The 21,615-nt window shown below is 42.6% G+C and overlaps 3 protein-coding genes across 4 annotated transcripts; 1 reads left to right on the forward strand and 2 right to left on the reverse strand.

Annotated features, from left to right (window-relative positions):
• Positions 1 to 6,478: 6,478 nt before the first annotated feature.
• On the reverse strand, positions 6,479 to 8,108 carry LOC127759583 (membrane protein PM19L-like). The gene is made up of 4 exons (XM_052283995.1): positions 7,887 to 8,108; positions 7,384 to 7,603; positions 6,998 to 7,043; positions 6,479 to 6,896 (listed from the first exon to the last, which is right to left on the reverse strand). Exons 1-4 carry the CDS (start codon positions 8,008 to 8,010, stop codon positions 6,771 to 6,773), a joined length of 516 nt encoding a protein of 171 aa, XP_052139955.1. The 5' UTR covers positions 8,011 to 8,108; the 3' UTR covers positions 6,479 to 6,770.
• Positions 8,109 to 12,932: 4,824 nt separating this feature from the next.
• On the reverse strand, positions 12,933 to 13,765 carry LOC127760602 (stigma-specific STIG1-like protein 3). The gene has a single exon (XM_052284883.1). It carries the CDS (start codon positions 13,763 to 13,765, stop codon positions 13,196 to 13,198), a length of 570 nt encoding a protein of 189 aa, XP_052140843.1. The 3' UTR covers positions 12,933 to 13,195.
• A 5,428-nt stretch (positions 13,766 to 19,193) lies between these two features.
• On the forward strand, positions 19,194 to 21,615 carry LOC127757100 (pathogen-related protein-like). 2 transcript variants are annotated; one of them, XM_052282534.1, is made up of 5 exons: positions 19,194 to 19,643; positions 19,757 to 20,050; positions 20,170 to 20,302; positions 20,433 to 20,731; positions 21,155 to 21,615. In XM_052282534.1, the coding sequence occupies exons 2-5, from the start codon at positions 19,901 to 19,903 to the stop codon at positions 21,293 to 21,295; spliced, it is 723 nt and encodes a 240-aa protein (XP_052138494.1). In that variant the 5' UTR covers positions 19,194 to 19,643; positions 19,757 to 19,900; the 3' UTR covers positions 21,296 to 21,615. The 2 variants fall into 2 exon arrangements, with proteins under 2 accessions (XP_052138494.1, XP_052138486.1); XM_052282526.1 differs by having other exon boundaries at positions 19,194 to 20,050.

The raw sequence follows: 21,615 nt of genomic DNA on the forward strand, positions 1-21,615 counted from the left end.
ATTATTAATGAAGATGCGAATAAAATTCTCTAATTTTAATAATATATATTGTAACGGTAGTTTAATTTGACTGAACAATGGAATCAAGAGGTCAAAGCAGATCACTTATTGGTGAATTCAGCTGATAGAAGGCTTTGACCTACCTACCATAAAACCTGCAAAACCTTTGTTGCTACCCCTGTATTGTGCGCATTTATAGATGGCCTCTGTCATCCACAAGAAAAATGTATCAGCTATAGATTTCGGACGTCTAAAAATTTTAAATTTTTCAATCACCTAAAATTGTACTATCAAAGGCTAAAACTAAAATACTAAATAATGTGTAATTGCTGTTTATTTTCATTGTGATCTTTGCTAGTCTATATGGATTTAATTTAATGTTGTATCAGCTTGAATACTTCTATATTTAAGTCTTATAATGTCGTTTTTGATTTGTAAATTTGTTTTATGCTTAGGTTGAACAATTAGTTGCTCAAACGTTTTATCTCAAAGTGGGAGGTGATAGTACTGGTTAGCTAGATTTTTCAACTGATGATATAAAATGAATACCGGTTTGATGGTCAACAATTCAAATCGTTTGATCAAATCTTGTTATATATGCCATATATTTATGATAACGAGTATTTAAATCTCCCTATAATTTTTTTTTCTGTTTTAACCGAAGCTACATAATGGGGTTAGCGGGAGGCTTCTATGCACATATGCGACAGATAAAAATCACTTACTCCATTTTTTAATATAGATAATGTTGTTGATTTTTGGATACACATTTGATTATGTATCTTACTAAAAAAATTGTATAACTGCATAAGATATAAATTATGTTTAAAATACTTTAAACAATAAAATAGCTAACAACAAAATAAATTATAAATACCTAATTTGTTTTAGTAAGACGAATAATTAAACGTGTGTTCAAAAATCAATAACATCATCTATTTAAAAAAAGAAACTTCGACAATTCTTAGTACATCGAGATAGATACATAATAATCGAAGGTATCAAATTCTACGTAAAAAAAATATAAGTTTGCCATATTAAAAAGAATGGAAATGGTATATATACGATACAGAACTAGAGAGCGAGGATGGAGAGAATTCAGTAGTACCCAGCAAGTACGTAGTGATCCTACGTGGATTCCTCGTCGGAGTGGGGCCCAGTAAAACCAACGCACGCACTCAGTTCGATCTCTTTTTACTCGTGTCAACATCGTACGCTTGCGCGCCGTTGCGCGCGGACACAAACACCCACACCCACACCCACACCTTTGGTTGTGTCATGTGTACCGAAAAAGATCATCCGCTGCCGCATGGCTCAAGGCGGAGGCGGAGGCGGAGGTGGAGTGGAGGCCGCACAAACCACACAAGTTGTGCGCGCGACCTGTGAGCCAGCACTCCCCGACTCCCGGCCCGGCCGTATGTGTGTGTATACACCAGTGTATCGCGTTCTCCTCGTTCGGTGAAGTGTTAGGTCCCGGCCGGAAATTAATTAACCAAACGAAACGAAACACGTACGCGCCTTCAATCTCTTAGCCGGCCTGGGACGACGTACGTGCACCAACAAATCGATAATGCATGGGAGATCCACAACTGTAGAATGCCTCTTTTCTTCCGGTTCGTAACCCCCAATAGTCATGTGCTGCAAACCCGGAAAAGGAATCCAGGATGACGATCTTTAGTCTCGGTTTAAATACCCGGGGAGTAAATATGCATCTCTACTCGCCGAGCCCCTCCGCGCCGATCGATGCCTGCCGCGCAGTCCTCTGCGCCGCCGCCCGCCGCGCCTCCCCGCGTCTGCCGCTCGCTCGCCCACTGCCGCAATCGCGCGTGAGAGGATAGGATAGAGAGAGGAAAGGGAGAGGATAAGAGAAGAGAGGAGGAGGATAAGGGAAGAGGTGGTTCCTAGAGGATAAGTCCGATAGATTATATACTATGCACCAATTTTTAAGTCCCGGTTAGTGTTACTAACCGGGAATAAAAAGAGTAGGGGGCGTGCACTTTTTCAACTAGAACTAAACATCATAGAATAGCTGTGCGGTTTTTAACTGGAGCTAAAGATGATATTTTTAGTCCCAGTTCTTTTAGGAACCAGGACTATTATGATTTTTGACCGATCCAGCAAAGATCAGTTCTCCAGTAGTGATCAATCAGCTTAATCGATAATGCGGCTGATCTATTACAGTGTTTCTGTTCCATGCAACCGCAATCAACGAGCGAACGAAGCATATGCATGCCAAAGCAAAAGGAGGCAAGGATCTGCAGATTGCAGATCGAGCCGACGTGGAACGTGAGGCCATCAGCAGCCGTTGCGCCGAGCATCCACGGTGCCCGGCCAGAGGCGGGCACAGGGGTGCGGACCTGCGAATCTGCGATGCGTCTGCCTCCCCGTACCACTACCAATGCAAGTTGCCCAGAAATGCCAAAACCCAAAAAGCAAGCGGATGATGCAGGGGATGGGGCCACCGGTAGCTGTGCTGTCTCGGCGGCGGTTCAATTCCCCGGGGTTACATCCACTGCACCAAAGCGGCAAAATGTGCGTCTCGTGGATTCTTGTAGTTGTACTTAATTAGACGAGTAATGGGGTCCGTTTGGATTCAAGGGACTAAAAATTTAACCATACAGAATCTTACCATTTAAAAATATTTAATAAATTTTATGTACTAATTTGCTAGATGAATATACAAGGTATATTAATCCATGATTAGTAAATGATTACTATAGCAAATCATGGATTTCCCCGCAAAAAAATCATGGATTAATTAGGTTCATTAGATTCGTCTCGCAAATTAGCCTGGAGATTATGGAATAAGTTTTATCAGTAATCTACGTTTAATACTCTAAAATATCAAGATTCCGGAGGGCTAATATTAGCCCTCCGGATCCAAACAGGGCCATGGAGATTTCGAGCCCGGCCATCTGAGCATATATATTGCCCGTGTCCATTTCTCCTACTGTTGTGAACTCGTACCACATACTATGTTTTATTAGGGCCTCTCATTGTTTCGCTTGTAATTATTAGTTAAAATTTGAATATTTAGATTTAAAATTGAAGTTGATTTTGGATGTTATCACCGAAGTTTATTTTTTAGCTTTTGCTTTTATATCACTGAGAACACGTATATAAAAGTTTTATTTATAAACTATTTTTCGTTTGCAAATTGGCTTATCCCCGGATAATAAGTATGTAATCGAAATTAGGTGGTGTCGCACACTCGCGGCCTCGCGCGCGGTCGTGCACTCGTACACTTGTCTCTGTTGATCTCGCTCTTTAATTCCGTGTATTATCTTCACGTGTTGTTTTGATTTCTCTCATGGGACGCTTTCAGTGCATAGTACTACTCCAGTATATAGCTGTGTGCCTGTGTTTAGTGATAAGTGGTGGGCGCGTGCAGCCAGCTAGCTAACTGTGGCATCAGCATGCCTGCCATCATGTGCATGCGCAAGCAGATTTACGAGTAGTTTGATTCGAAAATGCGCCAAAAGGCACGCAATTAAGAAACTATGTGTGGCTTCTTATTTGGAGAACACGAGTTAATTGAAAAGGTCGTTAATTCTTTAATTGATCCACGGATTTTTAGCCCACGAGTTTTATCTTTCGTTCATCTGGAACTGATAACTACACACTAACACACATGACCCCCTTTCTCTCAGTTTTAAGTGTTGAGGCGATCGATCGCTGCATCGGTGGATGCAATCAGGCACGCAAGGCCCCATTTTAGCACCAAATCGATCTAACCCCATGAAAAAAACGATGGATTTTGTTGTAGCAGGGGACCAACGCCCTTCCTCCTATCCGGTCAAAACACCAAAGCGATGATTCCTGGAAAGTTTCTAAGTATAAAACAGGAAAACACACTCGAGTGGGAAAACACTCTCAAGCAGGAAAACACTCCCTGGTGGACTCTCGAGGGGGAAAATACTTTCGAGTGGGAAAACACTCTCGAGTGGGAGGACGTACCTGAGTTTGTTTCTCACCATTTGCATGTAACCTATCTTGTTTGGAGATGAATTCTAAATACATGGCAGGTGAACCTTGGCGACTGGGAAGCTGGTGAAGAACGTGTGAACCCCTAAGCATAGAAGACATTCGGCTAGAGAACTCGAAGGAAAAACATATTTCGAGCTAAGAATGAGTCGAATAGAAGATTCTATGGGGGCCACTTCTCAACCACTCTTGCCAGCTGGAGCCAAAAGACTATAATAACCCTGAGAATGTACCATAATATCCTTAGGGTTGCTGACATGGCAAGGGCATTAAAGGAAGTTCACTAAAGCCCATGAGGGCAGAAATGTAATGTCACATGTAAGATTGTAGGCTATAAAAGCCGGTCAAATACTTGTAGCAAGACAAGACATTTTTAATACAAAAGTAATTCTCAAAGGTTGTGTTTGTTGTTTTGAGCTCATTTCTAAGGATAGACGGGAAAACACTTCTTTCCGGCCTATCCCCGATCTTGTTCGTAACCTAAGGTCACAACAGATTTGATCAAAAGATAGTGCTAGTGTTGCATACACATGCAAAGCTTCCACAGCTGGAGGGAGGAAGTTACAAAAGCGCTCCTTGGTGACAATACTCTAATGACTAATACCGGCTTCTGCGCGCGCTTTACCCCCTTTCTTTTCCGATCAATGTTAGAGGTGTTCGATCCACAGATTAAAGCTAGCAGCCAGCAGGAGATACTGCCTAGCTACCTACTTAGCTTATCTGAAACCATATCCTGAACAGCGAAAGCATAAGCAAGAGCATGCATCGATCGATCGATATATACGTATGCCCAAATTAAAGCACGGCTAGCCTGCCGCCCCGGCCGGTTGGTCGATCTATCGGAGAACAAGTTGTTGGCTTGTTCCCCTAGCTGACGCGCTGCATGCTGAGTCAATGTAGCTACGTGGTCAAGTTATCACGGTCAGCTTCGTCGACACGAGGAACCGATACCGACCAGAACTGGGAGAGAATGCATGGGTGTACTACAGAATTAATGATGGATTATATTCTCCGAGATCACCGTGCTTTCTATCCCTCCAGTTATAGGCCAGACAGGCGCAGATTATTTCGCCAGCATCGTGCATGCATGCATCCTAGCTCGGTTTCGATCCGCACCATGCTAGCTCTGCTCTGATCCGTTCGTTTTCCCGGCGATTTGCGCATAGAATCCGGGCATCCGTGACATCTGGTGGTGTGGTGGTGGTGATGGAGACGCGAATTGGCAGGAGCGACGCGGGTTGGTTCCCCGCGCATCGCCGCGAGGTGGGGCGTCCAGCGTCCAGCGTCCGCGCTCGCTTGATCGGATCAACGAGAGGCATCGGTTCGTAGCTGCGCTGGTTGGCTGGACGTCTCAACCGATCGACGCGCGTGTGCCGGGGGTACAATGTTGCGGGCCTTTGCGGCACGAACGATGCGCGCGGTGTCGTCGGGGTACTAAATTCCACAGGTCCACCGGCCGGCGACGGCTGTAGCTAGTGCCTCGCGGCCGCGGTGCGTGTGGCTCGTCGCGTCGTGCCGGGAGAGGCCGGGGCATTTTCCGCTGCGGTTGGGACGGGAGAGGCCAGGGGCGTGCCATCGAGCACTACTGGAGAAAAATAATCTTTGCTAGATTGTTCAAAATCCACAATAGCTGGTTCAACTAAAAATTCACCCGAATTCAACTTTACTCCCGATTATTTCACTCATTACTAAAGATGCAGTTTCTCCTATAGTGAAGGATCGGCAACGACCCGAGAGAGATCGAGAGGCAACACACGAGGTGAAATTAGCAAATTCGCCTTTTTTAATCAAACATTAGCGGGCCAACAAATGGGCCTCATCCGGATTCCGTTGGATCAATTTGGGCCGAATCTTGAGGTAACCAGACTACCAGTGGGCCGGAGTTCATTAGGGCAGGCCGACAAACATTGTTTTAATAGTTTTGCTATATATTTGTTGATAATTTTTTCCCAAAACTTTGTCAGCTGTAAATATACAGTACAATAATAGTGTAATTATATCAAAACTTGCATAATTATAGTACAGCTTGTATGTAATTTTTCAAATTCCCACGGTAACATGTTATTTTCGTGAACCGGAGGTCGTGGGACAAAATCCCCTTGCTAGTGTGTGCCCCGTGAAAAACGCCTAGGGGTTTTCCGGTTAGCTCCACAAGGTGATAGGCTGATGATCTGGATTTAAAGTCTCATCCATTCTAATTATTTAATTTCTTCCTTAATATTCGTGTCATTTAGTGTGTGCCATGTGATTTTTGGCTTTGTTTGACCGCCGGCTTTCTAGTTTCTTCGTACAATCAAGCGAGGGTGCCGGCCACTGTGTCAAAAGGGGAAGCATATTTTGCCCATTAGCTGGCATTAGGGCTTATCAGTCTTAATCCAGACCGAGTATTTCTAATCTAACGGTCATCCAGCGGAATGGATTGTACGCAGCAAAGGAGCTGATCTCCCACTGGCGACCGCAAGTATATTTTGAGCAAGATGTTTAACAAATTGAATCTCCTGACACTTGAATTCAATCAACAAATCCAAAGGAATATTCCAGTACAAACGAATCATCACCATTTCATCACCCCAGTTCCACTCAAAGAATCGTACTTTCAAAAGGAAATTATTAAAGCACAAACCACAACTCGCGCGTGAATCGTGACAGGCATGCATGCATGGCCCCCGTTTGAATACTTGTTACGCCCTTACGTGCGTACGTCTGCGTCTTCACCTTTGCACAATGGCGATGCCCATCCATCCAACACGCACGTACGCCGATCGAATCGAATCGCCGGCGATCGATCAGTAGCCGGCCGCCATGGCGTGTGTCCGCTCCACCGGGACGGGGCCGCGGCTCCCGCTGTGGATCGCGAGGACGTAGAAGAGCTGCGTCGCCGTCAGGACGATCGTGAACGCCTCCATGGTTCCCTGAATGCCAAACTCCCAAGGTTTCAATTCACAGACCATTCTGAAAGAATTAATCTGACGAAATGGGGGGAAGAATTGATATGGCCGGGAGATCATCTTACCAGCTTCGCGTTGCGTCTGTCGAGACTGATCTCCTGGCACGCCAGCCTGCAAAATCCATCGAATTAACAAGGGCATCCAAATTTGTGTTATTATTACTCTCTCCGTTTTAAGTTATAAGACGTTTTAATTTTGGTAAAAGTCAAATTACTTTAAATTTAACTAAATTTGTAGACAAATATAGTAATATATATAATACCAAATTAGTTTCATTAAATCAATAACTGAATATATTTTCACAATAAATTTATCTTAGATTAAAAATGTTATTATTTTTCTCTACAAACTTAATCAAACTTGAAGCAATTTAACTTTGACCGAAAGATACTAATATTATTCTACATCGTCATCAAACTCTCAAGTAAATCATGTAAGTGTAAATATATACCCCATGGCAAGGACGGTGAGCGCCCAGGCAAGCAGGCCGGTGGTCGCCGCCGGCTGCAGGGAGTAGTAGTTCCAGTGGCGGATGTGGCTAAACCCGACGAGGCCGGAGGCGATGCCGACGACGCCGGCGAGCAGCGAGAACACGACGAAGAACCCCGTTGCCCAGTTGCCGATCGGGAAGAATATCGGGTGGAAATGCGCCGGCAGCCGCAATCCCGGGCCTGCAAATTAAATCATTCACCAATGAACGAAATGATCGAATTCCCTATACTGACGAGAAACTTTTCTTTGATGAAAGCGCAAAAGGATTGCACGCTAATATATTAGAAGAAAAAAATTATATTACACAAGTACACAACGCAATCAGACAGACCAACTTATGTTAGGGGAAGGGAGAAAAAGCAAAATTTAAAAAGACTGAAGAAAACTACAACGACTAAACATAACTCCAAACAGCGGGAAGATAGTGACGGAAAGCTTTAATTTAGCATCTTGTATCGTTACCTAGGATGAAGCCGCGATCGATGGAGATGTTGACCGCCCAGCCGCCGATGATGGCGAGGATGACGTACATGCAGAGGTTGAGTATCAGCAGCAGCAAGGCTACGGGCTTCAGGGTTTCGGCCATCTCTGCAACCTCGCTAGTACCTGCTAATTAATTAACACGAACTGGGGTAATCTCGCTGATGATAATTCTAGTACCGAGATCAACTGCAATTCCCCTGATGCTTTCAGAAGCTGGGACTTGGCTTCCCAATTTATATGCGTCCGCGGCGCATTGCAACGAGATCGGATTTGTTCTTTGCTTGCCTCTCTCCCAGGATTAAGAACAACTCACAGTGATAGCTAAGCTCAAAAAGCGATGGAGTTTGGGACTTGCTGGCGAAGGAAAGGAGCTAAGCCGAGTTCTTGGGTGTACTTTTGGTCCGTGTTGGTGTTCGTCCTCCTGATGCGGTTAGGTATGTGTACGGGTACAGACGACGCATATTCGATCGGCCATGTTCGCGGTAAATTCATCCATTGGTTGATTCTTTCCGTTGTGTTCGCCGTTCGGGGTATAGTAGACTTGTAGCTGGGAATTAAGCCCAGTTTGTCACGGGCCGGGACGGGTCAGGCCGAGTGGGCCATCGATATACAGTACTGGGCCGTGGGGTTGAAGGACGGGAGACGAGCCACTCACCGCCATGTCAACACGTGTAATCATGGGGCGGAGGCAGGCGTAGGGCAGCTAAGGCTTTGAGCCCTAGGCCTACCTCCAAAATCATGGCTAAATTATGTTAAATCACAATGTAAATTTAAGAAAAGATAAACAACTCACTAATTAAGTCTTACTTTAGCCCTACTCTTTAGTAATTTCTAGCTCCGCCAGTAAATAATGTGGGTACTTGAAATGCTTCTTGTTTGTGTTGTGTGTTACTCCTACTTGAACCGAACTACACATCCAGCATATTTAATTACCTCGATGATATGATGAGCGTATAGTTTGCGGTGCAAGATTAAGACGCCGGAATCACTCCACTCATCTCAATGCAGCGAATCTTATGCGTTCTTTCATCGTTCTGTGTTGTTTTCGTAAAAAGCAATCGTGCGTGCGTACATGGGCCGCCTGCGCCACCTGTATCAATCAATTAATACTAACAGTTAGGGCGGATCCAGCATGGCATGGTGGGGTCTCAACGCTCACTCAGGATTCCTAATTCGCGCGTACGCGCCGCGGGCGAGCACTTCCGGCCCACACGGCCTATATGCGTGGTGCCACCAGCGCTGATCAAGATTTTCTTTTCATAGCGGCACGTCTAACGTAACTAACTGTTTAAGGGTAATGATGATAATTAATGAAAGATTTTTTTTTCTTTTTTGAGACTTTATTACTAATAGATAGAAAATCTTTAAGTTACATTTGAAAACTTTTGACTTAAGATTTAAACTTTGAAGTCAAATTTTAAAAACTTTCAACTCAGATTTGAAAATTTTCAACTCGAGATTTGAAACTTTCGACTCGAGATTTGAAAACATTTGACTCAGATTTGAAAACTTTCGACTCGAGATCTGAAAACTTTCAATTCAAAAATTAAAAATTTTCAACTCAAAATTAAAAACATTTCATATAAAAATCGAAAACTTTCAACTCAAAATTCAAAAACTTTTAACTCATAGTAGTATTTGAAAACTTTCAAGTTGATATTTTGAAAACTTTCAAATCGTATTTTCAAAATTTTCAAATCAAAATTTGAAACCTTTTAACTCAAAATTTCAAAATCAATTGTTTTTATTTTTTATTGAGAAATTACTGTAGCATTTTCAATTCGTTAATCACTTTACTATAGCGTCATGCGCGTTGTTTTCTTTTGAGAAAAGCGCTAAGCGCTACTAAAACGAAGGTCCGCGTGCGCGCGATTTATCGTCCTCGCGGGTACGCGCGAGCTAGCCACCCCCCTCAACCCTATGCTATTGGTGTGGGGATCATGAGAGCCCCACATAGCGTAAACAAATTGTTTTGTCATATATAGATGGAAAATAGGCTATAAAACTTTGCTCTTTTTTTCAGGTCCTCATGCTATTTCTTTCTGAATCTATCACTTAGCAGCTTGATCCGTTAGTTAATCATCATGAAGGTTTACAGTTATACTAAATACTTATTGCAGCCTTAATGATGTGTCCTCCAGGTTAACAGCTTAGACGTAATCGGCCGTACGTTATGTACAGGTTAATTACACGTACTACGAAATAGGTCGTTTCACACACAGGGTGATGAGATAGAGTGATCCTGGAGCTAGACCCAATCGATCAACATCGATGCATGATATGATCGAAATAGCCTGGATTCTCAGGCGTGTTGACGTGTCGTCTCTCTTGTCTCGTGCCTACCTTAATTTGTAGGAGTACTACATACTTTTGTACGTGCATGCAGTTAACAGTTAATCACACGTACACGTACGCCGTTCTGATTAATTATCGGTCGTTGATCGCACGCTACGCTTGATGTACGCATGCATATATGCTTTACTGGCATGAACATACGCAATGAAGTGTGAATCGCACTGGTCAAATTTGGCATAAACATAGATCAAATTAAGCATTTCGGCGTAAAGATTTCTTAATTCAGTTCCAAGCAGCTAGATTCCTTTTTGAAGCCTGCAGGGCACGCATTTGTTAGAAGTACGTAGTACGTACGTGCAAGGGTATCGGAGAAAATTAAAAAAGGAAAAGAATATAATATTATTGGACCGGATGAATTCTGAAGAAACACTTGCCCAAACTTGACACACTTTGAGTGCAGAAGGAAATTAAGAGACGAAAACTGCCTTTAAGTGAAGAGAAATGTAAGATCAAAGAGTACGTCAAAGTCAACTAGTACAAATTGTACACTAATTAACCCATGGCCATGTCTGACTATCAGGCTATGTGGTTAGCACTTTGACTGCGTGTTAATTAACTAACAACTACTGTAAAGTAGGAGTAAGTACATTCAACAACTTAATTAGCTGCAAAAAAGTCATTTCTTTTCAAATTTTCTATGACAGAAATATTCTACGCAACATATTGTGTTTGCTAGTTTGGTTATGTACTCATATGCTTAGCCCAATATGGTTAATCATAATTGACATTAGTAGAATTTACTCAGTTGATTAAACTTTTGGTAATTAAAAAAATCAATCTTCTGGTTCTTATATATGTGTCTTAAATAAGAGCAATCTCTGGTAGTTTTCAAGAAAAGAGAAATGGGGTAGTGAAAATGAGATAAAGAAAACCCCAAAATTAATCCTGAAATCAAACTCTGTAAATTCAAAATCAGCTACAGATTACAATACGAATATATAGTTTAAGATCAATTTATAATATTAATTCATAACCATTTTTTAATGATCAATTTATACATATTAATTTTTTGTGCGAACTTCTTCATATTAAAACTGAAATTATCATGCAGGCATGCACATGTGGTTTTGTAAATACTCCTGCCAGAAACCTCATCAAAAAATGGTTTTCTGCAGCATATGTTTATAAGAATTTTTATAACTAATAAGTTGGTCTTATATATACATATATAAAAAAAAACCTTAATAAGCTAGAAAGCAGAGAAAAGCTAGCAGATTAATAAGATTTTCAGATACGTGCGAATGCCTTAATTAACCATGAGCCAGCCCACCATACTGTAATTAAAATTCCAAGTTTCTGAAAAATACAAAAAAGTTATGTAGGTAAACATAACCTTCAGTACTATTCTTGCTGAAAATCAGCCAAACTTAATGCCAAGTAACTTTCAGAAAAGAGGATTATTTTTTTAGATAATGGAATAATCCGCCTCTACATCGTGAGACTGATATACACAGCCAACTTCAGAAAAGAGGATGTATCTATATTTAGTAAAAGGATCAAAGACCAATCAACCAGATTATCAATCTAATTTTGTTTGGTTCTTACGCTAGACTAGCTAGATAGATATGCTACTGTTTAGAAGGTCCAAAACCCAAGAACAAATAAGTAGAAAATTCAGCAAAGTTGACTGCCGTGCGTGTCCAGACACGTAATGTACCAATGCAAGAATGTATGCCACATGCAAATGTTTTTTTTTAAAAAATAAATAGCACATGCAAATGAGTAATATGATTATGATTAATTAATTAAATTGGTGTTTAGTAACTAGCTAGTTGCTTTCCACATTCCAGTTGTAACTTTATAAGCATTCTGTTTTTTATTAAGAGCTCAAATGCATCGACTAATGCTGAAAATACCAAAGAAACAAAAGCTATATATAACGACAGCTAGAAGGCAGGTCAACCTGACCAGTTTGTGATCCACGTAATCACGAATGTACTGCAGTCGTACATATTAAGCCAATGACATTTCACAACTCCCTATATACACTAACCTAGCTATACTAAATTAGTTGATTTCTATAGAGAGTATTTTAATTTTAAAAATAATTAAAATTTGTAAATTTTATATCAATCAGTAGTTAAATTACAAGAGTATGTGCTTGGTTTCTAAAAGTAATACCTTGTCAAATAAAAAACACAAAAGTTATACAGACATGATTCATATTTCTGAGCAACGGTTTTACACTATATTGGTTTTCTATTGATCAAGGAAATATTTCTGAGAAATCAATTGTCAATCTTGAGAATTAACGGCCATAGCCCTCTAAAAATCAACATACCTAGCTATGTCCCAAAATATAAAATCAAAATCCCTTACATTTTTTAGCAGAGATATAGTAGCACACAAAAGCTAGTAAAAAATTAAAATCATCGTAACTAATTAAATTAAGGATGAGTTAATATAATGATTAATTAAGTACAGATCCATTAATTGGAGATGTTTCTATTATTCACAATATATCAGGAAAAAAGAATCCATATAATATTTCTCTGTAAGGTCATGTAATTAAGCTGTACACGTACCCAAAAAAACATATAATAAGTTACAACACATTATTTCGATTTATTGATACCATAAGACCACTTATATATATGTAGTCCAACAATAATAAGAAACACATAAATAATGAGACGAACAGACGCACCGTAGATCCTTAAATTTGTATAACTTTTATCATTTTTTTTCGTATATGTATACTTGTTTCAGGAGCTCAACAATTGCAATTTTGTAAAACAATTTGGAGTATATATATAATAGGTATGCACTCATGTCGTATATACGTACTGCCATTTTTTTTTATTTCTCTGATGGATGTGTAGGAACGAATTTGTATTGCATTTCCTGCCTCGATGATCGCATGCACGCCACGTACATGAATGCACACGCCGCCGCCGCCGCCGCCGCCGCCGTCGTCGCCGGTCGCCGGCCGGTTAGCCGGCGTAGTCGCACAGGCCGAAGCTGCACTTCTTGCTGGGGCAGCGGACGAAGCAGTCGCCGCAGTTCTTGCCGTCGCTGAGGAGGTCGACGCAGTGGCCGCCGCAGCAGGTCTCGCCGTACTTGCAGACGTGGTTGCAGCTGCCGCAGTGCGCGAAGCTGGACTCCGTGTCGACGCAGGCGCCCTTGCAGCACGTCGCCCCGGGGCTCCCCGGCTCCCGGCACACCGACGGCGGCTTCCTCTTGCAGTCGTAGTACGACAGCGGCGGCGAGTTCTTCGCGCTCGCCAGGAACCTGCTCTGCCTCCTTCTGACGACGGCCGCCGTCTCCAGCTCGGCCCCGGCCCCGGCCGCGGCGAGGGTGAGCGCGAGCGCCATGAGAAGCACCGCGGCTGTTCTCATGGCGGCGGTGGTGGTGGCGAGCGCGGCGGTGGCGGCAATGCGTGGTGTACGAAGTTTTTGCTTGGCGAACGCCTGTGTGGAGGGAGGAAAATGGGGGAGGAAAATGGCGGGGGAGGAGTGCTTATAGCTGTAGAAAAGGCGCGAGAGGCGAAAGTCAGAGGTCATATGCAGATGCAGATGGTTGATTTGCACGGCAAAAGCCTGGAGTGCAGGGAGGGAGTGTGCGCCGCACGGATGGATAGCTGTGGACTCCGCAAGCTACCTAGCTGCTGATCGATCTCCACCACAAGCTGATCAACTTTAAGCATGCTTGCAATGGCGATCTGGATGGCTAGCTAGCTTGTGTGCGTTTCTTCTGAATTCCAGGTTTCTGAACATGTGATTAGGCAAAGCTGCATGCATGCCTGCCGATCGATCGCACACGCCCTGAAGATTAGGTAGATTAATCTGGTCGTGGCAGTTGACTAATCACCGGAATTACAGTAACAATGATGGCACTTTTAATTACGTGAAGAGCTAGCGATAGCTAGTGTGTGCTACTCTTCGATTGATCAACAAAATAATTTAGCCGTCGTCGTTTCCCTCCAGGGGCACTTTGTCGGCGCTGCCTGTTTAGACAGCAGCTGAAGGAACTCTGCATGCTGGCTTAAGGGAAAGAAGAACTGCAGTCTAGCATGTTACCGGGATCGTCTGCGATGCACGGCATACATTGGTCTAGGAGCAAATTAATAAGCTTTTAAAACAGTCTTGCGGTTGATGTTGCTGCAGCTTTAACAACACAATTGTGTTGTCATTGATGCTAAGCGTGCCAATAATTAAGGCTACCGATCGCCCTCATATTTGGCTCAGCGTGACATGTGTTCTTATGCAGTTGACATTGTGTTCTTCAGCTTAATTTGATATATACTCCCCATCTGATCTGATGAGATCCTTTCAAGCATGGAGCAGAAGAAACTAGCTAGCTTGATGACTTAACTAGACCAATTACAATATTATTACATGAAGAATTGAGAATCAAACACAGAACTACTTCCTGCAAAGCGCAGCCCATTCTTAACTGAACCTGCAATGAGTTCTTGACAATTCAGATATTATATGGCTGCCTGTACTCTGTCAATCACTAGGCCTAATTGCGCCCTAAGCTTGTGCATTGTGCTGAAGACCTTCGTGCTACTGTCTCTGTGGTTGTGGTATGATCCCTACACCAGAAGCATCTCTTTTCCTAGAGAGGAGAGGAGACAGAATGAGTGCAAGTACAAAAAGGCATGTTGTACTCTGCAAATTATGTCCAGAAAAGAATCCTAATCTCAGAATTTCAGCAGGAAAAACAGGGGCATGATGTACTCTGCACTGCACTACATGGACGAGAACAAAATTAACAGGTAATTAGCCTTAAATGAAGGACGAGATTACCAGATTATAGCACGGAATATCGTGCAACAGCATAGCCCAAGGCTAAGCGATCGCTCTTCTCCCAGCAGGTGTGGCTTATGGGCTTCAGTGCACCTTGATGATGATCTCTCCCTCACACGTATCGCAGCTCGCATAGGCCGTAGGTTTTAAGAGTTAATCCCAAAAGGATAAAAAAGAAACAGGGTTGAGTTGCATTGTGAAATGATCCATGGGTGGTGGCAATGGGCTAGAGCCCTAGCTAGGCCATTTCTCACTCCACCTCAGCTCTTAACCAATTGGAATAAGTTCACTTTGACTCCTTTAATTAGTGGCCGAATCTGATACGTATCCATGAACTACAGTACCGGATATTTCGACCCCCAACTATTAAAACCATTGCAATTTGACTCACTCGATGGTTTTGGAGGATGGTTTCACTGACGTGATGCATACGTAGAGATGTTGATTTGGTCTTCGTCCAATGTAGCATTGATGTGGCATTTGTATGGGATTAGAATTAAATATATACTGAGTGATTCTCCGCGCTTTGCTGCGGGAATACTAAGCAATTTTCAATATATTTTTTCGACAATCAAGCTAGGAGTCAAAAAAAAAGAAGAAATGCGAGGGTTTATTAGTACTTATCATAAAACAAACAAATGATACCCGTGATTTAATGTGGAATATATTGATAAGTATATGTTAAATATTACAAAAAGATAGATATAATTGTTAAACTATTGTGGAAATGATGTGAGGGGTGATGATTAGATATACTTGTATGTTGATGTGTAGAATTAAATAGATTATAGATTATAGATGATGTTGTATGCTTGCATTAGGTTAAATATATAATTATTGCTAGTGGGTGATGATGTGGTATGGTTGCATGTTAAGCTTTAGGAGGTAGTGGGCATCAACTTTATAGTAAGATAGGATATGGGACCTATTTAACCTATTTATTATTCACACAAAAAAAATGTGGGATCCACAATCATCCTCTCCTTCCTTTCTTCCTCCTCCCTCTCTCTTTCTTCTCTCTTTCTTTTTCTCTCCTCTTTTGCCGTCTGCACCGGTTTTAATAATTGAGAGTCGAGATATCCGATATTATGGTTTAGGGATATGGAACAGATTCGACCACTTGTTAAGGGGTCAAAGTGAACTTATTCCTAAATAATTTTAGCTCAAAAATCTAGACCCATCACCATCTATATTTCATAGTCCTATCAGGACTGAGCGCTAGTGCTAAAACCTACTCCGAAACTTATATGGGCCACACCTAGCTAACCACGTATCTTAAAGGTACTGTGATACTTTATCATACCAGTATCATAAAGATATCACCAATCAAATATCATAGTACGTACCTGCAAACACACGTTAGTGTATTGTATACACTAGTGGAGAGACCATCTTTGCCTGGTCAACCAAAAATCACAATAGTCTCGGATGCAGTAAAAACCGGGACTAAAGATGGTTTTTAGTCCCGGTTTATAAGTAGAAAGGTACTACGTGATCTTTAATCCCGGTTCATATGCTGTCAGGTGTTGTCAGGCCCCTCCAGGATCTTTAGTCCCGGTTGGAGTTACGAACCGGGATTAAAGATCAAAACGCACTATATAATCCCTATTACTTATCCTCTTTTCTCATCCACTATTTTCTCATCCACACCAACTCCTCTCTCCCTCCATCTCTAATCCTTATCTCTTCCCTTCCTCCTTATCTCTTTTCCTTCTTATCCCTTCCCAACTCCCCTTCCCAACTCGATCCAGTATGCGCAGCAGGAGGGGGTGGGCGGCCCGGCCGGCGAAGGTCAGCGCGGCAGCGGCCAGCACGGAGGGCTGCGCGGCGGCCCGGCGCGGCGGCGGCCGGGGAGGAGGGGAGGCGGCAGCCGGCTCAGCCGACCGGCGGCTTTGCTTCGTTTTTTTCTTTTTTTTTCAAAGAATTTGTGATCCATGTATAGATTGAGATGAAGAATCTGTGGTTCATTGTATGGATTGAGATGTATAATTTTTTTTTGGAATCTCATTGTATGAATCTGAGATGTATATGATTTGTGTATTTGGGATGTTTCTTTGATTTGGGGTTTGATTTGGGATGTATAATCTGTAGTGTATATGATTGATTGATTTGTGTATTTGGGATGGTAATTTGATTTTAGGGTTTGATTTAGGAATATGCATCCCACCTAATTTGGGAGAAAATAAATTAGAGAATAAATAGTAAGTAAATGAAAAAAAAAACTATTGCCCGCTCCTATCTTTAGTCCCGGTTGGTCGATCTTTAGTCCCGGATATTTGAACCGGGACTAAAGATCTATCTTTAGTCCCGGATTCGTAGTCCCGGTTTGAAAACCAGGACTATAAGGGAGTTACGAACCAGGACTAAAAACGATTTCTCCACCAGTGATAGTATATGATATCCTTTATGCAATTGTGGAAGTTAGTGGGCAAGCCCTACTTTAGGCTACGTTCTCTAGATCTTTTTGGCCTAGGCATTCACTTGTTTTATGCGAGCACGTTTCTTGAATTATAAATGGTGTTTTTCTTTGCAAAACTTATTGAATGCAAGTTTCTTGAAAAAAATTATAAAAAAATCATATTAAAAAGGAAAATGAAATGCGTACTAATTTTCTTTTAGCAAACTTTTTACGAACACTGGGGTGTCACATTATGCTTGAACTTTTTTTGTTAGTAAGAAGTTTTTAATGTGCCTAGCACCGCCCTTTAAAAAAATTGTAAAGTTATTACTTAATTAATTATATTCTAATGGATTTTCTCGTTTCTTGTGTAGCTATTTGGCTATGCCTAAAATTTTAAACAAACACAAGCTTAGACTCCCACACACTACTGCACAAATAATTTTCTTGAACGAGCACCCCCAATAAGTTACAGGTGAATCATAAGGATTCGTGTCTACAATAATTGACCCACATTTTTGCACATGGCTATTTAAGAGGCCCACATGCAAAAATCTATTTCGCAGACATACCTCTTAGGGAGCCGTATACGAAAATAGAGCTATTTTTTTCCAAACAGGCCTCTTAAGTGGCCGCACGGGAAAATATATTTTCGCAAGCGGACCTCTTAAAGATTCACCTAGAAGTTTGAGTTACCTCCTCTGTCCCTCTTAGCACTTTAATTTTTTTCAAGTCATCCTTATCACCAATCCTCTCTCTCACCTCCTTTCCCCATACTCCTCTCTCTCTCATGACTCCCCTCCTAGGCGGCAGCGGCCGACGGGCGGGCTCACGGTGACGGGCAGCAGTGGCTAGTGGGCTCGCGACAGTGGGAATCAGTCGGACGAAAGGTGCGCGGTGGCGGTCCGGCGACTGTGGATCTAGCGTGGGGCAGCGGGAGTTGAAGCCAGCGAGGGGCGGTGGCTGTCCCCCATCCAGATCCCGCGGTGATGGCCATCCCCCGCATAGATCCGCGCGGATGCGGTGGCGGTGGCTGGAGGAGCAGGGCGGCGGCGACGAAGGCGTGAGGAGCACGATGTCGGCGGGTGGACGGGCTCTACCCGGATCCGGCGGCAAGCTGGCAACAACTGTCCCCACTCGGATCCGTGCGGATCCATCGGCGGTGGCGGGAGAAGCACAGTGGCAGCGGGCGGCGAGCGCGCATCGACGGGCGTTTTGATTTTTTGCGATTTTTTCCTGGATTTTTGTTTTTGTGTGCAGACGACATAAGCACCCGCACACGAAAATTATGCCACCCGTATTAAAAAAATATGATTTTCACATACACTACCGAGCAGATGGGCTGGAGGCCCACACATGAAAATCTCTTTTGGCCGTCTGAAAAAATTGTTTATGTACTAGTGACACACAAGCATGCGTGGACTTATCTGCACTATTTTGCGACTATGCAATATGAAGAAAAGGTTACATGGGAAAACAGTTTTTGGGTATTCACGTGAAAACCTGAAAAATTCTGAATAAAATTTTATATACGTAGGTATATTATATATGTATATATTTAACTGGGGCTAATACTTCATTCTCAGCTTTTCTTTCCTCAATAAGTTCACTTATCCGGCGGGCACTTTTCCTGCTGCATTATCTTTATATATTTTTTGATGAATTTTATCTATATTTGCTGAGCGAATTACTCAGCCCTAAAATCCTGCGTCCACTACGAGTCGCATGGGGGCCTATATATGCAGAGCGATGCCACGACGTTTGAAATGGTGCGTAGCTCTATAGTTTTTCAGTCTCGTTAAGCAGTACTCCCTCTGTCCCAAAATATAACTCGTAGCCCTCAAGATTTATCTCAAAATATAACCAACTTCTCCACCAACATTCTCTTCTCAACCAATCACAACCCTCCACCATTAACTTTTTCCTACCTACCTTCACTATTCATCCAATTACAACGCCCTCCACCACTCATTTCTATACTTTCTTAATAACCGTGTTCTGGGACGGAGGGAGTAGTTGATAATTAGGTTGTGTATTGCCTAATTAATTTTATGCGCCTTTAATTTACTGCGTCTTTTGTTAGTCGATCACAGGGGATGTTTCGTCCGGTGAGGCGTCGCTGCAGGCGGCCGGCGGCCGCACCAACCGCCGGCCAAGCACGTGCACCGGCGGCGCACAGCCCATAGCCGCCATGGATAAAAAAAATTCAGAGGAAAAACAACACAGGGAAAGGTCACAAGCTAGTATGGGAATATATATGGGATTAGGTTTGGATTGGGGATCATTTGTATGTTTCTTTGGAAAGAGATTTGATTAATTGCTTTTCTTTCTTTAATTTGGACCAGGCAGTGACGTTTGCAGTGATCGCAATCTGTTGGTTCCATCTTATCTCATCACCTGTCCTATATCTAGGGGAGCTGTTCATCAGCTGAGACTCCCATCATCTCGCAAAACTACAAGCAGCTCAGCTCGCAAATTAACTGTCGGCCATGGCGGCTGCTGGTGAAGAAGTTTCAGGAGGCAGGGACAAGTACCGGTCGTTCATGTACGGCGAGGGGGAGAAGGACACCGTGTGGAGGCTTGGATCCCCTCCAAACTACGACGTCGTCAACAAGCTCTTCGAGGAAGAGAGAACCAAGGTAACTAATTAATTTCACGACGAACACTACTCGTCAGAGTTCATAGCTAAACGCCGAAGAGATCGAAGCAGATATTGTGATTAAGTTGAAAGCATTGTTGTGCACTTGTCACTAATTAGGAATGGCCAGAGGGGTCTCTGGAGGAGAAGGTCCAGAGATTGCTGAAGACCTGGGAGATGGAGCTCGTCCACAAGGTGCGACCAGAGGACCAGAAGAGTGTCCACTCGCAGAAATTCTGCTCCAGCACCAATGGTGAGTGCTCATCAATTATATTCACGCACAGAGAGTACGTGCACGTGTGCGTCTTCCTTATAATAATAATAATAATAATAATAATAATAATAATAATAATAATAATAATAATAAACCATTACCGTGTCAGGGATGAGGTTTCTGAATCGGAAGGATTTGATGGCCATCGGCAGCTACAACGCGTTCTTGCAGACGAGGCTGCCACCGGAGCACCGCATCTACGACCCGGACAAGGAGACGCTGGAGTCCGGCATGGCCACCTTCCTGACGGCGTTCCCGCGTGGCTTCGCCATCGAGGTGCTCGACGTCTACAGTGGCCCACCACGGATCGTCTTCAAGTTTCGGCACTGGGGGCACATGGAGGGCCCCTTCATGGAGCACCCGCCCCATGGCGAGCGGGTTGAGTTTTTCGGCATTTGCATTTTCCATGTAAGCAAAATATTATCTCTGTTTTTAAAATATGATAATATTGACTTTTAAACATGACGTCTGATTATTCATCTTTACTTATTATGTTATTATTATTTATTTTGTCATCACTTGTTTATTGTTATAAGCATATATTTTAAGCATGACTTCTATTTTTACATATTTACTCCGAATCTTTAAATAACGTCATATCCAAAAGTTAATAGTGTCGTATATTTAGAAATAGAAGGAGTAGTACATACTAATTTGTCTACAATTACTAGCTGCCAGTATATACTGTATTTTAACTTTTTAAGGGGGAGTTTATACTTATCATTAGAAATTGAAATCTAAAATACCTTCCAATTGATAACAAGACCTTATATTGGTCACCTGGATTTAGAAGTGCGTAACCCTGACAAGGTTCTGGCGGTGTGGCATTAGGTTGACGAGGAGATGAAAGTTGAGAAGGCGGAATTCTTCTACGAACGCGGCAATTTCCTCGCGAGCTTCTTGAGCGCGCCTGCTGCTGCTGCTACTGAAGCTGCGTCAGGCTCAGGATGCCCTGTCATGGGAGGAAATTAACTGAACTGAAGCACTGAGGAACCAACACAACATGTCACCCATTTGAAAATGTATCGGATTACCAACAGATCCGCATCTGCTTTTAATTTTACTTCATGCTACATTGCTACTCCTTTATTAGTAGTACTATAAATAAAGACTCTTTGTTTGTATGGTATGAAGTATAAACACCACATGGGTGGTGGGTTCATGTAGCTAGAGTTGTTCTACTTGATCTTTTGGCATGGCACTAAGCTACATGGACATGGTTTAGCCAGCAAAGTACAAGTCTTATGAATATCAGTTCTCCTCCCTCCGTCCCATTTTAAGTGTAGCTATGG

Source organism: Oryza glaberrima, chromosome 1 (genome assembly GCF_000147395.1).
Source record: "Oryza glaberrima chromosome 1, OglaRS2, whole genome shotgun sequence".
Classification (NCBI taxonomy): Eukaryota; Viridiplantae; Streptophyta; class Magnoliopsida; order Poales; family Poaceae; genus Oryza; species Oryza glaberrima.

Excerpts from the sequence above, each read along its gene's own strand:
- LOC127759583 (XM_052283995.1), bottom strand. The coding sequence starts at position 8,010 with ATGGCCGAAACCCTGAAGCCCGTAGCCTTGCTGCTGCTGATACTCAAC. Across the intron at positions 7,044-7,383 it reads CTCACCGTCCTTGCCATGGG|GCTGGCGTGCCAGGAGATCA; the intron begins GTATATATTTAC and ends TGGATTTTGCAG. Across the intron at positions 6,897-6,997 it reads ACAGACGCAACGCGAAGCTG|GGAACCATGGAGGCGTTCAC; the intron begins GTAAGATGATCT and ends TTTGGCATTCAG.
- LOC127760602 (XM_052284883.1), bottom strand. The coding sequence starts at position 13,765 with ATGACCTCTGACTTTCGCCTCTCGCGCCTTTTCTACAGCTATAAGCAC.
- LOC127757100 (XM_052282526.1), top strand. The coding sequence starts at position 19,901 with ATGGCGGCTGCTGGTGAAGAAGTTTCAGGAGGCAGGGACAAGTACCGG. Across the intron at positions 20,051-20,169 it reads TCGAGGAAGAGAGAACCAAG|GAATGGCCAGAGGGGTCTCT; the intron begins GTAACTAATTAA and ends GTCACTAATTAG. Across the intron at positions 20,303-20,432 it reads ATTCTGCTCCAGCACCAATG|GGATGAGGTTTCTGAATCGG; the intron begins GTGAGTGCTCAT and ends TTACCGTGTCAG.